Source organism: Carcharhinus amblyrhynchos, chromosome 10 (genome assembly GCF_965287045.1).
Source record: "Carcharhinus amblyrhynchos chromosome 10, sCarAmb.v2.hapA, whole genome shotgun sequence".
Lineage (NCBI taxonomy): Eukaryota > Metazoa > Chordata > Chondrichthyes > Carcharhiniformes > Carcharhinidae > Carcharhinus > Carcharhinus amblyrhynchos.
In genome coordinates this window covers 10,800,878-10,822,103 of record NC_137333.1, presented here as the reverse complement: position 1 = coordinate 10,822,103, position 21,226 = coordinate 10,800,878, and the positions used below count along the sequence as shown (strand labels likewise).

At 42.5% G+C, this 21,226-nt stretch overlaps 1 protein-coding gene across 3 annotated transcripts in view; it reads right to left on the bottom strand.

Moving 5' to 3' along the window:
• Positions 1 to 21,226, bottom strand: part of LOC145349533 (LIM domain only protein 7-like) — a 200,313-nt gene that overhangs the window by 143,730 nt on the left and 35,357 nt on the right. For all 3 annotated transcript variants that reach the window (XM_080198113.1, XM_080198114.1, XM_080198115.1), the window contains exons 3-4: positions 10,848 to 10,918; positions 1,690 to 1,759 (exon numbers count right to left, since the gene is read on the bottom strand). In XM_080198113.1, coding sequence (XP_080054239.1) covers positions 1,690 to 1,759; positions 10,848 to 10,918 — 141 coding nt within the window. The remainder of the gene's footprint in view (positions 1 to 1,689; positions 1,760 to 10,847; positions 10,919 to 21,226) is intronic.

The window sequence follows — 21,226 nt, the reverse complement described above, 5'->3', positions numbered from 1 at the left end:
TTTAAGTCCTGTGTTGTAGCTTCACCAGGTTGGTACTGCATTTTTAACTATGTTGCCCCTGGCACTCCTTATTGACGAGGGTTGGTCCTTTGACCAGATGAGGCAGAGTGAGGAGAACCATGAGGTTTCAGATTATGGTAAAATACAATTCTATTGCTGATGGCCCTCTGTCTCGTGGATTGCCCGTTTTGAGCAGATGGATCCGTTCTGAATCTACCTGATTAAGCACAGTGGTGCTGCTATAAAGTCAAAATGAAAGGTGCACTCAAAAGTGTAGATGGGATTTGGGTCTAAATGACTGAGTGGTGGCCAGTCCTACAAATACCGTGTCTGCGCCAGGTAGATCAGGGAGGACCTGGACAATTTCCAGCAGTCTTTCAGCTCTGAAAGATACCGGATACAGAAAATAAATTCATTTCTGAAGGGGCACTTTCAAATGGCGCAACTTTGCTGAAGGCTGAAGAATCTAGTTCCTGAGGGGCAAGTCCTATCACAAGTGTTGCCCAACGAAGCTGCCCAGTGTTACGGTAGGATGCTGTATTTGGTGTTGCTGATCCGCTGAATTCACTGGTCACTGCAATGATGCGTCCCAGCCCCCAGAATGCGATGGTATTGCAGCCCGATAGGTAATCATGAACACACCAGCAAAGCCTGATGGTTAAAAGGGCTAACTCTGTACCAGGCTAAATACTGTGGGAGCCGCCAACAGCAGGATACGCAGCTATGGAACAAACATGGGAATTGATTGGACAATGGCTGCTGCTATGCCTTGGACAGACAGTGATTGAACACAGATTCCTGTGTGCCATGCTCCTGAGGGAATTCTGGGAAAATTCCACCCTGTATTTTTTGTAAAAGGGACCGTAAACACAATGAAAAAAACATCAAGTCTCATCTCTTGAAAAGGTGGTCTGACAACAGGAGATTGAAATTCCAAATAAAAGTAATCTAGAACTGGAAGATGTCATGTGGTCCCTTAGTACAATCCATCATACATCTTTTACCCCACTAACTATTTGATCGGATCATAGCAAATTTCCTGACACCGTTTCCCCAGACTGTATCACCATAACCCACAATTCCCTCTCTCAGTAGCCATCTATCTAACTTCCTTTTGAAAATGTCAGGAGCTCCCCCCACAAATTCAACAACCTCCTCTGGGAGTTGCTACACGTGATAATTTTCTTGAGACTTTGAGAAATGGAAGAGAGAGGGGAAAGGGTGGAAATAGAGAACTTTTCACCTTTTCTCCCCCCTTTGCTTCTCTTTTATTCTACCTCTCTCCTGCCCATTATCCCCCTTTCCCCACATCTTCATCTGTCACAGTTTACCCTCTGATTTCAGCTTCTCTGCCGTTCACACCTTCTATTCTCTCTATGGACTGCCATTAGCAGCTCTTAGCCTCAAAAACAAGGGCAAAGGTTATGATTCATCTCTCATTCCCTTGCCTTCCAGTAGAAGTACCTCCTACTTTCTATGCCTTTTAGCTTTGAGAGAAGGATCTTTTCTTCCTTACAAAGGCTGCCAGACCTGCTGAGATTTTCCAGCACACTCTTTTGGTAAGAGAGAGGAAGTTTTTCTTCCTAATCCTGTAAACAAAAAGTACTACAAAACAGAAGGCTTAACAAAAAATTGCTATGAAATCTTTTAGGAAATTACTACAAATTATTACAACAACTCTTAACTTACCAGTCCAGCTATTGGTGTGGGCAGGCGGTTGATCCTTTTACTGACGCCTGGTTTTATCTTGTTAACTAGTCTGAGAAGAGGAAGGAAAGAAAGAAAGTTACTCCTGTACGAGTCACTAATATAATGGCACGTTGCGATACAGGTAAGACTGCTCTGTTTCAACATACACCAAAGTTCATTCACAATTACGTGCCACCACACTAGAGAGGGAATAAACATCTCTTCATAATTACAGATATGATAAAATCTAATTATTTTTGCCGCATTTTGAAGAAATATTAATAAGTTGATATCATTCATTAGCGATGGAAACAAAATGGTCTTTAAGCAGGGAACGTCAATTCAGATGTTTGACTTTGGTAACATTAAACTAATCACAAGGAGGGCAAACCCTGTTTGAGGCAAAGGCACAGCCTCTAAATAAAGTTAAACTTTCATTACCTGTCTGGCAGTCTGCAGTTTAATGTCTCTCCACCAGCACTGCCATTATCTACACAAGTCGCAACATGGTTGGCAAAGGATAAATACAGTTACATTAACATGGATAGAAGTGAGAAGCAGTTTGACACACTGACACAGAAGAGAAATCCAACTGGATTTGGGAATAAATGGTGGGAGTGAGGAATTGGCTGAGCCGCCTTTACAACGGAAGTTGGTTCAGGAGCTTAATCATGCAGCCCAGCCAACAACTCGAGGAGTCAGTGTTTGGAGGAAGAGGTTAGAAAGCCCTCAAAATCTTTACACTATACATTAGGAAACAAAATTTTGCATTTATTATTTTCACATGCAATGCAATGATCAGAGCATCCAAGTTCATATAATCATAGAAACTTTACAGTGCAGAAGGAGGCCATTCGACCCATCAAGTCTGCATCAACAACAATGACACCTAAACCCTATCCCCAAAATACCCCATATATTTACCTTGCTAATCCCTCTACCATACACACCCCAGAACACAAAGGGGGAAAATTAGCACAGCCAATCAACCTAACCTGCACATCTTTGGACTGTGGGAGGAAATCAGAGCACCCGGAGAAAATCCACGCAGACGTTAGGAGAACGTGCAAACTCCACACAGACAGTGACCCAAGCCGGGAGTTAAACCCAGGTCCGCGGAGCTGTGAAACAGCAGTGCTAACCGCTCTTGTCACCATGTCGCCCAACTTATTTTTTTTTTGAATTTCACAGTTAAACTCCAGCTTATCCGTGATTTAAGGTGGTATAATATGAAGCAGTTTAGGAAGGAAGCATTAAAAGACTTAACTGGTGACAAGTGGACAAATAGACAGCAAAAAGACTAGTTGAAAGGATGATCGATGCATTGTTCCAATGCTATAATTCATAAAACAACCTGACAGGACCTGCCAGCAATTCGAAGACAAACCTGGCAACGCACCAATTGCATTACAAGGGTACACCCTGTCATCATCCATTTTGGGCAATTGGACAATAGGAACAAAATTCTGGTCAATTATAATTAACACAGCAAATGAAAAGGGAGCACAGCTTCACAAACATAATGATTGCTGGACAGCTGCAGAGCATTTGGCGCAGGACAAGATAAGAACTGTGTGAAACTAAATGCTTCACCAGTTTAAAAAGCTATTTATGGCTGCCCTCTATGTCAGTCACCATCAACCTTATCAAGCAATTCATCACCAACGTGGTCCAGTGGAGTCAAAATTGTGGAAGACACAGTGTGAAAATATTCAAGAACACTGGTATTTAATAGTGCTACAAGTAGGCTTACATTAAAACTGCAATAAAGTTACTATGAAAGTCCTCTAGTCACCACACTTCAGCACCTGTTTGGGTACACCGAGGGAGAATTTAGCACGGCCAATGCACCTAACCAGCACACCTTTCGGACTGTGGGAGGAAACCGGAACACACAGAGGAAACCCACGTGGACAAGGGGAGAATGTGCAGAATCCACACAGACGTTGACACAAGCTGGGAATTGAATACAGGTCCCAGGCACCCTATATAAGGGGAGTTGTAAAGTCTCAGCATTCTGCAGTTACCCATGCTCTGTGAAAGGCTGCAGAGACTAAAGAATGCAGAATAAATGTAGCAACTGAAAAATGTTCAATTTGTGGAGAGACCAGTCCATGTTTTGATAATATCCATCCATGTCATCTTGGGTCTTCCTTGTGCAACTTTTTTGTTTAAAGAGGGCGATGCCAGGTAAATCACCTTTCTTCAAACGTTCCCCTCCTGTTCACACATTAAAACACGAGTCTCCTTGATATCACTGCCTCCAGGTTCCTCTTAACACCAGCTTCCTTGTGTCTATTAGATCGTCCATAAAACTTTTTTTGCTACAATTGCCCCCAAATGCAGAACATGAGAGAAAACGGGACACTATCACACCCATTTTTTGGGTGAGCTTCCAGGCACCATCTTATGGCACATAGATAAATAAATTAGTCCAAGTGTGACTTTCACCAATAGGGGTAGTGGATGGAGTCAATTCACACCACAAAGCCGGCTACTGACTGCTAGGGGACGCTATTGTACACGTGCCCTGATCTCCCAGCATATTGCGTACAAGTGTACACAGTGCACTGGTAGATTATCATTCCCTTCATCCCCTCCCCAGCCAATCACCAGCCCAATTCCCCCCCCCATCATCTGGATAATCATTGCTCCTGTTTACTGAGCCTCACCCACACCCCCCGCAAGCAATCCTCAACGCAGAGTATGTAGCTTGCCTCCCATTCTGCACCAGTTCTTGGCCTCTGCCCCATGGTGCTGCATACTGGGAACTTCCAGAGTGCCAGTGTCAGTCATGCCCAGCTGGTACTGCCCAATAAGCACTGCCCACCTCTGCCCAATTAGCCAGGGGGCCTGAATGGCCTCCAATTCCACCAGCAAGGCAGTCATGTGATGGCGGAGCCCTATGTGATCTTCACTGGCAAGGACTTCCATTGAGTCCATTAAGGCAAGTGAGCCCAGACAATTGCGTCCCAGGCTTATCAATAATATTCAAATGAGATCATTAACATGGCAAAACAGAATTGGTAATATCACAAGAGGTGAGAAACTGGATGTGAATCCGATTTTTCTCCTCTTGTGCTATCTTACCCGTTTCACTACACTGGTAAGATCAACCCCATCATATCCCTCAAGAGTCCCTTCATTGCAAACGTTCTTATTCAAACCTCATTTCTTTGCAATGGTCTAAGTTTTCACAGCCATACATTGCCACTAGCCACACAAGGGGCTTTCAGAAGAGGACATTTCTTTGTAACTGAGATGCTGTGACTACTCCATATTCTTTAAGTGACTTTCCAACACTTCTTAAATTCAGCCCATTTCTTTGGTGGACTCTTGTCTTGCTCAGCGAGTGACTCAAAAACAGCAGAAGGGTTCAACACATTCAAATTAATCAGAATCTTGCAAGGGGTCTTTCCAAATGTCTCTAAGATAAAATCACATTCAATATCCAAATGGTGGCCTGGAAAAGCCCAGCACTAATGAGGCAGGCATCTCCCATTTTCCTTCAGGATAATTCAGGATATGTGGAAAAGTCTGAACAAGCGTCAAGTTAAATGCTGCAAAAACTGTCATTTAACTGTGATCTGCTTTCAGTGTTAATATTCTCTGTACAAAACCTGTTCACCAATTATATCTTACCAGCCACTAAATGCATGATGCTAGATTTATGTTGAAAGCAAGTTGATTTATTATAAACTCGACTGATAAGGTTATCAATTTCTTTTATTCATTCAATATTTACTGTGTTGTATGAATGAGACTTATCTATACAAACACAGGTGCACAAAAGGTTTAAATGCATCCTGAATTTGACCCTGATTGATTTATAAAAAAGGTAGGTCTACGGAGTTTCTATTGCGATGGAAGGATTTTGCTTACAATTTGCCGCTTCCTGCTTCTTAATGCAATTGCCACACAATGAAAGAAATGAAAGGTCAACTTTGGTGCAGGCAGTTTTGGTGTGGTGACAGGAGTAGAAGCACAGGAGATTCAAAGTTAGAAATGCTGGAAAGAAGGGTGGGGATTTTGGGAAGGAACACAAAGAAATGTAGTCAATTTATCCCTGATGTGGGAGATTTCTAACCAGTTAATAAGGTTTTTAGACAGAATACATTAAGACACTGTTAGAACTACCAGCAACAAGTTAAATGATCCTTGAAACAAGTTAATAAACTAACGAGAGAATAGTTTACACATATCTGAATGGAGTAAGAGAATTAAACAAGTAATTATGATTTTAAAATACATATCTGCAGATACTTTAAAGTATTTTATGAATCATTGTTAGCTTCAGACGAAAGCAGGTTACCACAAGGTATGATGGTAAAGGTGAATAGTTCAGAATCAAAGGCCTGGGAGCCTCAGTTAGTAAAATTATCATCAGGAAGTTTCTTATGCGGGAACAAATATTGCAACATTTATGAATAGGAGTATTCATTATTTAGATTTAGGATGGATAGCATGCCCAGAAAAACAATCACGTGAAAAATGATCCGGTGGGAACGTCTACTTGGACCCCTGAAGTAAGTGTCTAAGGTAACCAAGCAACAGGGAAATGACTGAAGCCAAGATGGGAGTTAGATTCTGGATTAAATGGATGAATAAAATATCATTATACTGGATGGTGAAGTGTAATTGGCTGAGGTGACTGTCAGGGATTATTACTGATATATGTATACTAAATGTAATTGATTTTAAGCTAACATAAGGCAGGAATGATGGAAAAGAAAAATAATTGATCTGTTTTTGACTGCATACATTAGATTCACTGGCGAGGTTCTGTCTCTCTGAGCTACTTAACCCTTTCTGCTGATCTCCTCACAGCTGCTTGCTTTCTTTGAATAAATGGTATATCTTTATATAGGGATATCTGCCTCCTGAGTTTTGCATTGTCTAAAATTAAGACAATGCTGGTCATCTCGATTTACCCCACAACAATCGCCAAAAATAAAATCAAACAAATCCACTGGGTACTTCAATGATTTTAAATTTTGAGCATGTTCTGAATGTAATGCACAATACGGTCAGGACTTAGACGTCTATATAACTCCAGACAAATTATATATTCAGCACAGTTCATGACAAAATTTACATACATGCATTCACGAGACAATGAACTGCTACAGTTTGATGTAACGGAGTACAATATATTTCTCACTTCTGAGACCAAGGGACGATAATTAAATGCTAAACAACTGTTGGCACTTCTATTTTGGTTACCCACTCTAGGATGAGTGTTTGTACATCAAACTGATTTACACCCAAGATATAACCAAAAACAACCATACAAACTGCTCATGTTTGACCATATTGGCCATTACTATTTAAATAAGTTCTACTTTCTAGTTGACCATGCACGAGCTTCAGAACTCTCCACAGAGCAGAAGTTAATAAAACTGAATTTTGCTTTGTCATCAATTTAATTGTCTTCATGTAATAGACAGCTATGTTTGAGTATGCAAAGGGGTCCTCTGGTTGGTGGATGTGCCATACAGTATTCTATACCATAATGATCGTGAAGATGCCAACTTTTGGTCCCGAACTAGCAGGGCTTAATTGGGAATGGTACTCAGCATCCTGAACTGGAGTGTTTGGAAAGTGCGGGAAAGGAAAGAGATGGGTGGATCGCACAAGGTTCCCATGTGACATCTACGGAGAAAACATGAACCATTCTCTAATCACTTCAACCCCTCCCTGTAGCAACAGCTTCTGCATTGTCCGTACTCTGAATGATTCTACAGAAGTGGAACTAGCTTCCGTATTTCTTTAGAAGTGGTGTGCATATGTGGTTGGAAGTTCACATCAAAATCAAACGTGACACCACAGTTATGAGCAGCCTACTTTCACCTCAGACAGTTGCCAGGGTGAGAGATGCCTCAGGTGAAAATACAAACAGCTCACCAATAAACACATTCATCTCAACCATTCCTGTAGCACATCATCATTGTCCACCTGGGTAGGACTGCACTCATCTGGTTTCCCTCATCTATCTAAATCGGAGCCAAAGTATATCTTGCATTGGCTTCTCTACCTGTTCCTGTACCATGACCTCTGATGTCCCCAAGGATCTCCCTTGGCTTCCCCCACCGCTCCTATTTTCATTCAATAGCATCACCCAGTGAATGGTGAGAATGCAGACTTCACTACCACAGGGTGTGCTTGAAATGACGGTGCATCTAAGGGGAAGTTAACCATTTGAGAATGGAGGGTTACAATGATAGATTAAAATATGGAAAGATAGGAGGAGGCTCAAGTCGAGCTGAAATGCCCGGCAGAGGGGAATTGGGCCAAATGGCATATTTCTGTGATATAAATCCTGTATGTTATCACTGGACCTCACCCCATCTACAGCTGAATCCTTTATGCTTTTCACATCACTAGACTGGGTGATTGCAATGCATGTGTGACCTAACTTCTCACGTTCTACCTGCTACAAGTTCACGGTCATTCAGTACTTTGCTACCTGTCTCCATGCTCGCAACAAGTCAGCTCTCATCCCTAATCTTCAACTCCTGGTCAAGCAACAGTTTGATACTAAAATTCCCATACAATTCCTATTGAATGGAGGAAGTTGATGGAGAGCTGTTAAAATTCCAGACTGGAGAAGGATCCTAAAACAAACACTACACCCTTGCCATGATTGAAGAAATAATTAGGAATAGAAAAAAGAGCTTGTATAAGATTAGTCCTTAAGATAAATCACAGTAGCACAGTGGTTAGCACTGCCGTTTCACAGCGCCAGGGACCCAGGTTTGATTCCTGGCTTGGGTCACTGTCTGTTTGGAGTATGCACCTTCTCCCTGTGTCTGTGTGGGTTTCCTCCTGGTGTTCCCGTTTCCTCCCAGTCCAAAAGACCGATGAAGTGCATTGACCCAAAACATGGACTGTGGCAACTAGGGGAATTTCACAGTGACTTCATTTCAGTGTTAATGCAAGCTTTACTTGTGACTACTAAATAAACTTTTAAAAAATTATTGCACAAAGGACAAGTGGATTGAAATTGGCTGAATTTAGGAACACCAATTAAAAACAGGACACTGACAAATTTAAAAATCTAAATCCTCTTATTAGTTTACTCTTCACACAAGGGTGACCCAACATGTAGCAGCCCAGCACCCATTAGAGATAAGACATCCTGAAAGAGGAAATAATGAAACAATGAAAGGTATGCAACAGCGAAAGGGAACCCACATGTTTGTCAGTTGAAATTCTTTAGATGCAATATATTTAGATTCCAGGAAGCTTTTGAAATGATGCCACACAAGTATTAAACCCACAATGTAGGCAAGGACAGAACCAGAGGCTTGGTATTGGTCTGGAAATTATCTAAAGCAAGAAATTTAACAAAAATGGTGCAATTGTGGCCAATATGGCAAGAAATCACAGGGTAGGTGCTACAGGGATTGTTGATAGAGTCATCATTATATAATTTTTAAAACTACACACATTTAAAAAAAAACAAAGGATGGTGATACCGATCCATTTATGTTTGTTGCACAGGGAGAATAGATAAGTTTTAAAACAGGAAAGCAAATATCAAGGGATTACAGTATATAGTAAGGTGACTGAGTGAGTGACAAATGGCACAAACAGAGCACAAACCAAATAATTCAAGCTGTGAAACAGGAGGCCTAATTCTGCCTCTATATCTTATGAATGGGTGACTGGAGGCATTGGTCCAAGACTCATTGAGATCAGTACATCTGTGTGCAGGAACAGAAAAGGATAGCACGCATTGGACGTTGAGCCCTTTAGCCAAGCTGACGAGAACACTATTCTCAGGAGCCACAGGTTAGTTTAGTGAAATCTAGAATAAGGTGTACAATTCTGCTCACCATCCTGCAACAGGGATACTTAGCAATTGAAGGTGGTGCAGAAAGCAGCAACCAAACCAATCCAAGCTGAATACATCAGAGCTATGAGGAAGACTTAGGGAGTTTGGGATTGCTCATTGGGCAGCACAGTGGCACTGCTGCCTCACAACGCCAGGAACCTGGGTTCAATTCCTGACTTGGGTCACTGTCTGTGTGGAGTTCACACATTCTCCTTGTGTCTGCATGGGTTTCCTCCAGGTGCTCCGGTTTCCTCCCCCAGTCCAGAGATGTGCAGGTTAGGTTGATTGGCCATGCTAAATTGCCCCTTAGTATCGGGGGGGGGGCTAGCTAGGGTAAATTCATGGGGTAATGGGGATAGGGCCTGGGTGGGATTGTAGTCAGTGTAGTCTCAATGGGCTAAATGACCTCCTTCTACACTGTAGGATTCTATGATTCTAGAGAATAAAGGTTTAAAATATTTATGACATTTTAAACAGATGTAATATTTGATATATTGCCATACGGAAATCTTGAAGTCAGCCTTACAGGTAACGACATAGTTCAGACACATGTATTTATGCAAAGGGAAACTCCTCCTCCACTCCTTCAGCCTCTCCCCCTCCCCTTAGAGGACATTGGTGACCATGGACTTCCATTGGATCAGTTGGTGATTTATGCTTGACAAAGTATTGCAGGGGTTTGCCGTTGCATTCTGCAGCATGGCTAATCATAAAGTGTTCCTGTTCTTTCCGCCTGCCATAAAGTGTATGGGAAGGATTTATAGGCTGACAATCAACCTGCTTCTCCATTATTATGTAAATGACTTCCATGGGCACCCATTCCTGGAAATTGTACATAAACTTGCAGCTTCTGGCCCAGAAGCAGGGGTGCTACCACCAAACCAAGTTGAGTTGAGTTCATAGAATCCCTACAGTATAGAAGGAAGGCATTCGGCCCAACAAGCCATACTGACCACAACCCCACCTAGGCCTTATTCCCGTAACCCCACACATTTACCCTGCTAATCCCCCTGACACTAGGGTCAATTTTGCATGACCAATCAACCTAACCTGCACACCGCTGGGAGGAAATGGAGCACTCAGAGGAAACCCACACACTCACGGGAAGAATGTGCAAACTCCACACAGAGTGACCCGAGGGTGGAAACGAACCTGGATCCATGGCGCTGTGAGGCTGTAGTGCACGGCCACCGTGCTGCCCAGAATGTAATGTTGTCAATGGTACATTGCCAGATTGCCCCCAAATGGAAAAGTTCTCATTTAATCCTTCATTCTCCCCCCACAAGAACAAAGGCAAATTATGGTGCACGACAACACTCACTCGCAAAGCAAGACTCCATCTTCCAGGGCTGAACGAAAATCTCTGTTGCCAAAACTCTTCCCAGTAACCACCTACAAAAGAAAAAAAAGACAGCTCACGTCAGTTAAATAATATTTGTCAGTCCAAATCATTCAATCCTATGATATAATAACAAATAAAAGATTTTCAATCACTGAATAACAAACCACGTGCCAAACTGTATGCCGTTTCACAATGCAGAAAGACCGCAGGACAAGTTTAGCATGAATATTTGAAAAAATATAACACTCGGTATTATTGCTGTCTGTAGTATACTTTGCAAAATGCATACAATGCAGCACTTCAGTAAGCTTAAAACACAGAGGTTATTAGAAGTCATTATACATACCAGCACACACCCATGCTCCAAAGCTTTTTGGAAAACAAGACTTGACAATTTTCACCCAGAACAAAACCCAGAGTCCAATTTTGTTCTCATTGTAAAAGTAAGCATGTCCCTTTGTGTGCTAACACTGCTCACTATTCCTATATCATCTTGCAACACAACGATAAACACCAGCGTATTTTCTCTACCACGAACCATCTTAAACACTTGCCTCCATCGAGCAGCGTGAAGAGTTCATGAAGTTCTTTGTTGCCAAGATGGCGACCATTCAATCAGCTGCCTCTGCTACCTCCCTCTATAACCCTCACTAATCAGGCCAAACTTCTCTAAAAAAAATCCTCCTGTCCTGGTTTTGACCTCCCACCTGCCTCTAGTGTCTTCCCAAATTCCCCTCATACCCCCTCGAAACTCATCTTGTCCACAAGACCCACCTCTTCCTTCCTCAATCCCTATCTCCACTAAACCAATGATTACCCAACATTCCTTCCTGGTCTCTGTGTTATTGATATTGCTCATGGTCCTCTCTTCAGGTACCATCCCTCTGAATATTTTATCCCAAATCAGCTCCATGTTTCAATCCCTTTCATTGGGGCGACACAGTGATTAACACTGCTGCCTCACAGCACCAGGGACTCAGGTTCAATTCCATCCTCAGGTGGCTGTGCAGGTCTGTGCGCGTTTCCCCCAAGTGCTCCGGTTTCCTCCCACAGTCCAAACATGTGTGGGTTAGGTTGCTTAACCATGTTCAATTTCCCCTTAGTGTGAGGGAGATTAGTAAATAGGTGGGGTTATGAGGATAGGGCCTGGGTGGGGTTGTTGGCACAGGCTTGATGGACCGAATCACCTTTTTCTACACATTGTAGAGATTCCACGATTCTAAAGTTTATTTATTAGTGTCACAAGTAGGCTTTCATTCTCACTGCAATGAAGTTTTTGGGAAAATCCCCTAGACACCACAGTCTGGTGCCTGTTCGGGCACACAGAGGGAGATTTCAGCATGGCCAATGCACCTAACCAGCACATCTTTCAGACTGTGGGAGGAAACCCACGCAAACAGGAGGAGAACAGATTCTATCAGGTTTCCATCCCTGGTACAATACAAAAGCAGCAGTTATTAAAGTCATAAATGATATCACACATGGCTACAACAAAGGTAAAATATCCCTCTCTCTTTTGATATAGTTAACCACACCACCCTGGTCTAATGTTTCTCCACTGCCATCCAGCTGGGTAGGCCTTCACTCAGCAGGTTCCATTCTCATATGTAGTCATAGCCAGAGAATCACTTCTAGTGGCTTCTCTTCACATTCCTCACCATTATTTCTGAATCTATCCTTGACTCCCTCCTCTTTCTAATCTACATGTTGTCCCACAACGACATCATCCAAAACAGTATTTGTTTAGATATTTAGCTAGACAACATCCATTTCTACCTCTCTCGAACTCACCACTGTCACTAACTTTCCCAGACTTTGTCCAACATTCAGTATTGGATGAGCAAAAATTTTCTCCAACTAAACAAGTTTAAATCTACTTATTAGTGTCACAACTAGCTTACATTAACACTGCAATGAAGTTAGTGAAAATCACCCAGTCACCACACTCCGGCACCTGTTCGAGTACACTGAGGGAGAATTTACTATGGCCAATGCACCTACCCCGCAGTCTTTCAGACTGTGGGAGGAAAACGGAGCACTGGAAAGACCAAAGCTTTGCCCCCCCCCCAACTACAAGGGCTTTGCTTCCTAGTACCACCCTCTCATTGGCAACTGGCAGGGTCCAAACAAGATTGTTCACAGTTCTCTGTGCTATATTTCACACCAAGATGAGCTTCCAACCATATATCCACAACAATCGCCAAGATCACCCATCTCCAACTCCATAACATCTCTGCTTTGTTCCCGACCTCAGCTCTTCTGGAATCCTTCATTTATTCCTCCAACTGCTTGGGCCCCAGGCTCCAGAATTTCCTCCCCTTCGCTTATCAACTTGCACATTTCAGACGCTTCTTTTTGATCAAACCCATGTCTATCGGTCCTCACGTGATTTGATGAGGCATTTTATTTTAGAATGTCCCAGTGAAGCAGCCCAGGCCACTTCATTACACTACAGGATTCAACAGGGTGGATCCAGAAAGAAATGTTCCCGATGATGGGAGAATCCAGAACTGGGGGGGGTCATAGTTTGAGAATAAGGGGTAAATCTTTAGCGCTGGGATGAGGAGAAATTTCTTCCCCCAGAGGGTGGTGAATGTACGGAATTCACTACTGCAGAATAGATGTGAAATCAAAACATTGTGTGATTTAAAGAAGAAATTAGATACAACTCTTGGGACTAAAGGGATCAAGGGATATGGAAGGAGGATGGGGGTGGTGGGATCAGGATATTGAATTTGATGGTCAGCCATGATCAAAATGAATAGCAGAGCAGGCTCGAAGGGCCAAATGGCCTGCACCTGCTTCTATTTATAAGCGCAAAAGTTGATTTGGTTGTAAATCACATGATAATTTGTATATCCAACTCATGCGCAAAGACCACAAGGAACTACAAAAGGTCGTGAATGTATAAAATCAAACCAGCCTCCAATTCATCTGCAAACTAGCCTCCCATCCATTGACTGCCTACACCCCCCGCTGCCTTGGCAAATCAGCCTGCATAATTAAAGACCCCACGCACCCCAGACATTCTCTCTTCCACTTTCTTCCTTCGGAAAAAGATACAAAAGCCTGAGGTCACTTACCAACCGACTCAAGAACAGCTTCTTCCCTGCTGCTGTCAGACTTTTGAGTGGACTTACTTTGCATTCAGTTGATCTTTCTCTACACCCTAGCTATGACTGTAACACTACATTCTGCACTCTTTCCTTTCCTTCTCTTTGAACGGTATGTTTTGTCTGTGTAACGCGCAAGAAACAATACTTTTCACTACATTTTACTACGTGGCAAGAATAAATCAAATCAAAGTCTCCTTTTCAATTAAAAAGGGCAAGTCAACAACCCTATCCAGTGAGTCACAAGAGTTACAAACTAAAATTTCAGATTCAGTCTCCAGCCTGGGCCAAGTTAACTCATCACAAAGTGACATTCTGCATTCACCAACCGGTCCCGAAGTTTCTCATTCAATTATTACTGAGGATGTACAGGGTTTTACTGCTTTCAGTTTCTGAGCGCACGTAATCCAATCGGAAAATATTCAAGAGTGTAATATTTCGTCCACAAAATATTCGGGCATGCAACGTGCAGTTAGCAGCCCTCCAAGGCATTATTCGATAATGTTACATGCATCGTACAACTTCCAGAGTATTTGGGAATCCACTCAGCTCAGATGTTCCTTTGTGAAGCTGGCATTGTGTGAAAGGGTACAATATGCGACAATTCTGCTGCAGACTGGTGAATCGTCAGCACACAGAGTTGAATAAAGTGCAGTACAGTTAGTACCAGGCTAACAAATAACAAACGAAAGGTTCGGCGATACAATTTGCCCTTCGCATTTGTCAACGTGGGAGAGCAAGTGGACAAAAACAAAGGAGTTGATTTTGACCAGTTACCAACTGCTATCCTGTGGTTCAATTATAGGAAAATGTGGACATTGAGAAAGTACACAATCTAGATTAGTAGTGGGCAATGTGCAGCCCAGTGGCCACATGTGGCCCATTAAGGTACTGAATGTGGCCCAGAAGTCATTTTGTTGACTGTTAACCACTGCTGGAAAGCCAGATTCCACTGGTTTTTGCCCACATTATATTTTATCCTCTTGGCGTGATACACATGCAAAGAAAGGATAAGTGAAAAGAGGTGCATGCTGACTGCACACGAGTGAGAAAGCCATGCACTCCTTCTGTGCCCAAATAATAAATCTTTGTTTTTACCGTTTGAAGTTGATGACAGTTCTATATAAATGATTAAGCATTATCTGTAACTCATTATGAAATCTTCTGCATGTACTAAATGTATTTACTCTTATTCATGGGACCCTGGTTAGTCAACAAGGCCGATTTCAATCTTGTGGCCCACTGAGATGAAGCTGGCCCACCCACTAGCCTAGGTTGCCCATTACTACCTAGAACATAATGGTGTTCTCCAGGGGAAATCACCAGTCAACTCTTGTCTCAGTTTCACCACAGAAGAAAAGCCACTAAAAGGTGTGTAATCTATTGAGGTTGAAGACATATTAGGAGATCGTCAAAGAAAGAACTCGTCTCTTCAGCTAATGGCATAATTTTTGATGTATACATGGCAGTTAACTGGTACACAGCAGGCTCCTACAAGCAACAATGAAATAAATGACCATATCACCGGTTTCAGGAATACTTGTGAAGGGATGTTATTGGTCAGGACACTAGACAAACTCTTTCCTCATCATCTCCACCTATCCACCAACCCCCTGCCACATTTGAACGGTCAACCTAAGACCACAGCACTGGTGCTGGGGGGCACTGCTGCCCCCCAGCACCAGGGACCTGGGTTCAAGTCTGACCTTGGGTGATGTGCAAACTCCAGACAGACATTCTCCCAGTGTCTACATGGGTTTCCTCCGGTTTCCTCCCACACTCCAAAAGGTGTCCAGGTTGGGTGGATTGGCCATGCTAAAATTGCCTCGCAGTGTCCCAAGACGCACAGGTTAGATGGGTTAGCCGTGTGGGGTTACAGGGATATGTCGGGGGAGGGGGGGCCTGGGTAAGATACTCTGTCAGAGAGTCGGTGCAGGCTCGATGGGCCGAATGGCCTCCTTTTGCACTGTCGGGATTCTATGATTCTAATTGCAAATTATTTCTTGATATGTAATTATTAAAAAGTACAGCCTGTGTCTTATTCACTAAGCATATTGATTGTTGTTCTGCTAACCATGGTAAAAATGTGCGGGGTTACAGGGATAGGGTAGGGGATTGAAGGCCTAGGTGAGATGTTCTATTGGAGAGTGAGTGCAGACTTGTTGGGGCAAATTACTTCCTATAAAAGGATTCTAAATCGAGAGCGTAAACACGTATTTCATTTTGATGTCTCATCCGGGTGGTGCAGCACTCCCTCATTCCTCAAGTGAAGTGATAGCCAACATTCTGATCTCTAATCTCCTGAACTCATGACCTTCAGACTCTCGGCTGAATATGGTATCACCGAGGCAAGGGACACCTGTCAGAACACATGGAACCAGTGGCAGGGGTGGGACGTGAAAGCTGGTCAGTTCAAAGTACGCTATTGTATTTCATTATTCCACCGTTGAAGATGTTTGCACATTTTTACTTAAGACAAGGTTAGTGAACAACTCACAGGAGTTACCCCAGAACCAGTTGTGTGAATGGAATGGGGAGAGTAATCCAGCTTTCATTCTGAACACTCCCATCTCTCTATTTTCCAGCCTGTTTTTAATTGCAGGGCATAAAGATCTAAATCAAACTACACATGCAGGTGTATTTACATTCAAAAGGAAGGGAATAAAACAAGTCACCTTTGCCAAATTACTAACCATGGAACCGAGGCCCCACTGTGAAATCCTGTGGTTTACCGCTGCACTGCAAAAATGTGGCCCAGGAACCAGAAGTTCGAGTGAATATTAATGCTCAAGTCCTTCACATACTGGCCAAAGTCAGGCTATTTCCAAGTTTAATGATTAGTGTCACAAGTAGGCTAACATTTACACTGAAATAAAGTTGCTGTGGGAATCTCCTAGTTGCCACACTTTGGCATCTGTTCAGCCCACACAGAGGGAAAATTTAGCATGGCCAATACACCTAACCAGCACATCTTTCAGACTGTGGGAGGAAACCAGAGGAAACCCATGCAGATACGGGGAGAATGTGCAGACTCTGCACAGGCAGACAGACAGTCACCCAAGCTGGGAAATCAAACCCAGGTCCTTGGCGCTGAGAGGCCACAGTGCTAACCACTGTGCCGCCCCTCCAAGAGGTTGGTCCCAATGCAAATCAGCCAGTGTTTACACACGCACACAACTAGCAGGGCCTCCTTTCTATCCATTAAACACAGCTCACTACCCAACCATCTTTCAAAAGTCAGCAAAGCGAGCAAATTTTCTAACGAATAGGTCTCCACTAACTGTACAATTGTTGGCATTCCTGATCTTGCAATTCAACCACATTACTGTACAGCAATGGCAATAAGAAAGTTCCTCCTATAGGAACAGTACCATCTGCTGGTAGAGAGAGCAAGAGAGAGCAAGAGAGGGAGAGGAAGAGAGAGGGAGAGAAAGAGAGACAGAGAGGGAGAGAAAGAGAGACAGAGAGGGAGAGAAAGAGAGAGAGAGGGAGAGAGAGAGTGCTCCAATAACATAGGTATGTTGGTTTCACTGTACTAATATTTCAAACCTGTATCAAGCATTTTGTCCCTCTCAACTAAAAATTCCATCCAGGATTTTATGCAAGTAACATACAAAACCGGCCAGAGACTAAGAAGGCTCTTACACACCATTACAGAGCTGATTTTTAACAGCTTTCCACAATGAGCCAGTTCCCTTCATTTGAAAGTGCCAATTAATGTTGAATAATGTTTAAATCAGAATCAGTCTTCTCGAAAGTGGTCCCAATTCTCATCATGTATACGTGTGCAGGACATATTAGGTCAGCGTCAGAAGACACGCACACTCTGTAAAGTCCTGTCACAGAATCAATAACGTGGAGAACAAGCTCCAACATTTCTATTCAGCCAACCAACAAGCAGAATTAAAGGTGGCAGGTCATAGTCCAAAGATATGAGGTTAAGTGGATTGACCATACTAAATGTGCAGAGTTACAGGGATAGGGCAGGTCTGGGTAACAGGCTCTTTCGAAGAGTTGGTGCAGACTCAATGGGCTGAATGGCCTCCTTCCGCACTGTAGTGATTCTATGGCTCGTGTACATGCTCACAGACGATGACATTGTGGGATGAAACCAGACATTTAAAAAGAAAGCTTCAACGACAAATTTTATGTTTTAACTGGCATAGCATGTGGAAACCCCACTTTCAGAATATCATCTGTCACATTAACCAGAGATACTTTATAATAATTAAGATAATATTGCTAATTTGGTCAATTCTGTGTCACACCTACTGTTACCGAACAACTTAAATACATCCTTACCAAGGAAATTAAAGTATTATCTTGTGCAATAGTTCCAAAAGAGTTTGCAGAGTAAAATATGTATTTTCATAGATTGAGAGTTACCTGACAAGATAACCATGTTGGTGGGTCCTCAATTAGTATACCAAGGTGCCTATAGCTTTTCCACAGTATCATAGAAGGAAGCCATTCAGCCCATCAAGCCTGCAATCCCACCAAGGCCCTTTTCCCCATAACCTCACATATATATCCTGCTAATCCCCCTGATACCAAAAAGGGGAAAGTTATCACGGCCAATCAACCTCACCCACACATCTTTGGACTCCAAACACACCAACACAGTTTGTACTTCAGAGTTAACATAATGGCAAACAAATTCAATACAAAACAATGACTCTTTGGCTGAAAGAGCATTTGTAAATAGTGAAAACGTTTTACCATCAAGTGTTCTACAGTTATTTACTCTTGCCCTGGTTATAGATACCTTTATTAACAACACTACTTAAGGTGTAAAATTCACTGAAAATGTTAACAATTTTCAGGTAGAAGTGTAACTGGAAAATGCATCTCAAGACAAAATTAATTTTAAACTTCACAATTGCATCACCAAGTTGCCTATTTTAATATCTAAAATGAGGCTCTCCATCTGTCTACGTTCTGGGAGGCAACGCCAGACTATTAATCCAGAAACTCAGCTAATATTCTGGGGACCCGGGTTCAAATCCTGCCACGGCAGATGATGGAATTTGAATTCAGTAAAAAATATTTGAAATCAAGAGTCCACTGACGCCTATGAAAAACTCATCCAGTTCACTAATGTCCTTTAGCAAAGGAAACTTGCCGTCCTTACCTGGTCTGGCCTACATGTGACTCCAGAGCCACAGCAACGTGGTTGACTGCAACTGCGTTCTGAAATGGCCGAGAAACCTCTCAGTTCAAGGGCAACTAGGAATGGGCAATAAAATGTTGACCAGCCAACAACGCCCATGTACCACAAAATCAAAAGAGATTCAAATCCCTTGCCTATGTTTTTTGTCACCTCAAGGTTATTTCTACCACACTAACAGGTCCGATCCCACACAAACATCAATCCATTTCGGATGCTACCTGCATTCCCTGCTCTCAAAATACCATCTACTGTTTCCTGCTACTTGATTATCCCACCCCTTGTATGAAGCACCTTGGAATGTTTCACAACACTAAGTAGTGTTAGGTTAGCATTACAGAATGGCAAAACAGAAAGACAAAACTTCACTTGTTTCCACCCCCTATCTCCATCTCTGAACGAAGGACATAGTCCCCCTATCCCTACTCAACAGTAAATCAGACAACTGCATCACAGAGAAAAGAGAATGATCTTATGTTCAGGAACACAACAGATGTTGCATTTACCCCGGAGGTCAGTAAGGGGTGTGGGACGAATTGCTAGCCTCCATTAACTCTGTCTACAGTTCCCACTGCCGCAAAGCAGCCAGCATAATTAAGGATCCCACACAGCCCAGACATACCTCTCTTCCACCTTCTTCCGTCAGGAAAAAGGTACAAAAGTCTGAGGTCACGTACCAACCAACTCAAGAACAGCTTCTTTCCTGCTGCTGTAAGACTTTTGAATGGACTTACCTTGCATTAAGTTGATCTTTCGCTACACCCTAGCTATGACTGTAACACTACATTCTGCACACTCTCCTTTCCTTCTCTATGTACAGTATGCTTTGTCTGTATAGCATGCAAGAAACAATACTTTTCACTGTACACTAATACATGAGACAATAAGAAATCAAATCAAAAAGCTTGTTCGAAGAGCTGGTACAGGCACAATAGTCCCAATGGCCTTCCCTCTATAAACAGTCATCCAATGTCAACAGGGAAACTCTGATTCGATAGCCCCTCAGTAAAAGATAATGCGTAAAACTCATCATCGGGTATCCACAAGACATGTTCTTGCCACACTTTTTTAAAAATGATGCCAAAGTCATGATGGTTGACAATGAGCCCAGGCATGGAATGATCCAGATTTGACTCCTAATCATCCCAATTAACTAACTCCAACCAGATTGGCAGCAAGGGATTACAACTGGCCTCAATGCGCATGTGAAGACGGAACCAAGATTTGTTGTAACCAGCATTGACGAGACCAAACCCAGCATAATTTAATGTCATCAAGAGGGAAAGGAAGGGGAATGTAAAACAGCACTCAAAAAAAAAGTGACCTAAGCTTTGCACAGTTAAAGAATTCTAAACACTAGATGGCTGGGTACAGCAATGCGTTCTTCCTGTGTTACTGTATCCACGAATTCACTTTGCGAGCACTGTCACAGGGCAGCTATTACTCAGCATTAGCTCTTCTCATTTTGCACCATAAAGGCAACTTCAGATCCATTACAGAGGTGATCGTATCAAAGTAACAAAGCTACACATCCTACTTCAACTTAAATTCCACCTTAAGGCACTATACACTAGAAGGTCGCCCACAAATAACTATCTTCTCCTGTTACAGAACACCAATTACTTTCATAAATGTCTGCAAACATACCCACCGAACACATTTTGAAAGGATGACAACTCAGTCAAGTGCAAGAAACAGATTTATTAGTGAATTAGAGCAAACTTTAAGACAGCAGAGATTTTGGATTACCTCACATTTAAAATCAGAGATTGATTTGTATCTCCGTGGTATTTTGCAGTCTCTTCAAAAGTATTTTAACAATAGCTTTATGATACCTTTGGTAACTGTGACTATTGAATGGATTAGAATATCAGGTACATGGGGGGGCGAGGGCAAGTTGGAAATTTAGAAGTGGTTGAAAAGAAACAAAATAATTTTAAAGAGAGGAAGTGAATATAGAATCAAAATTTGTAGAAGGAAGAAGCTAGGTGGGAGTAAATAGGGAAAGAGATAGCCCCAAAACATCAGAAAGAGCTTTCTAATAATTTCAATTGCTGATTTGTCAATTCTACTACAAT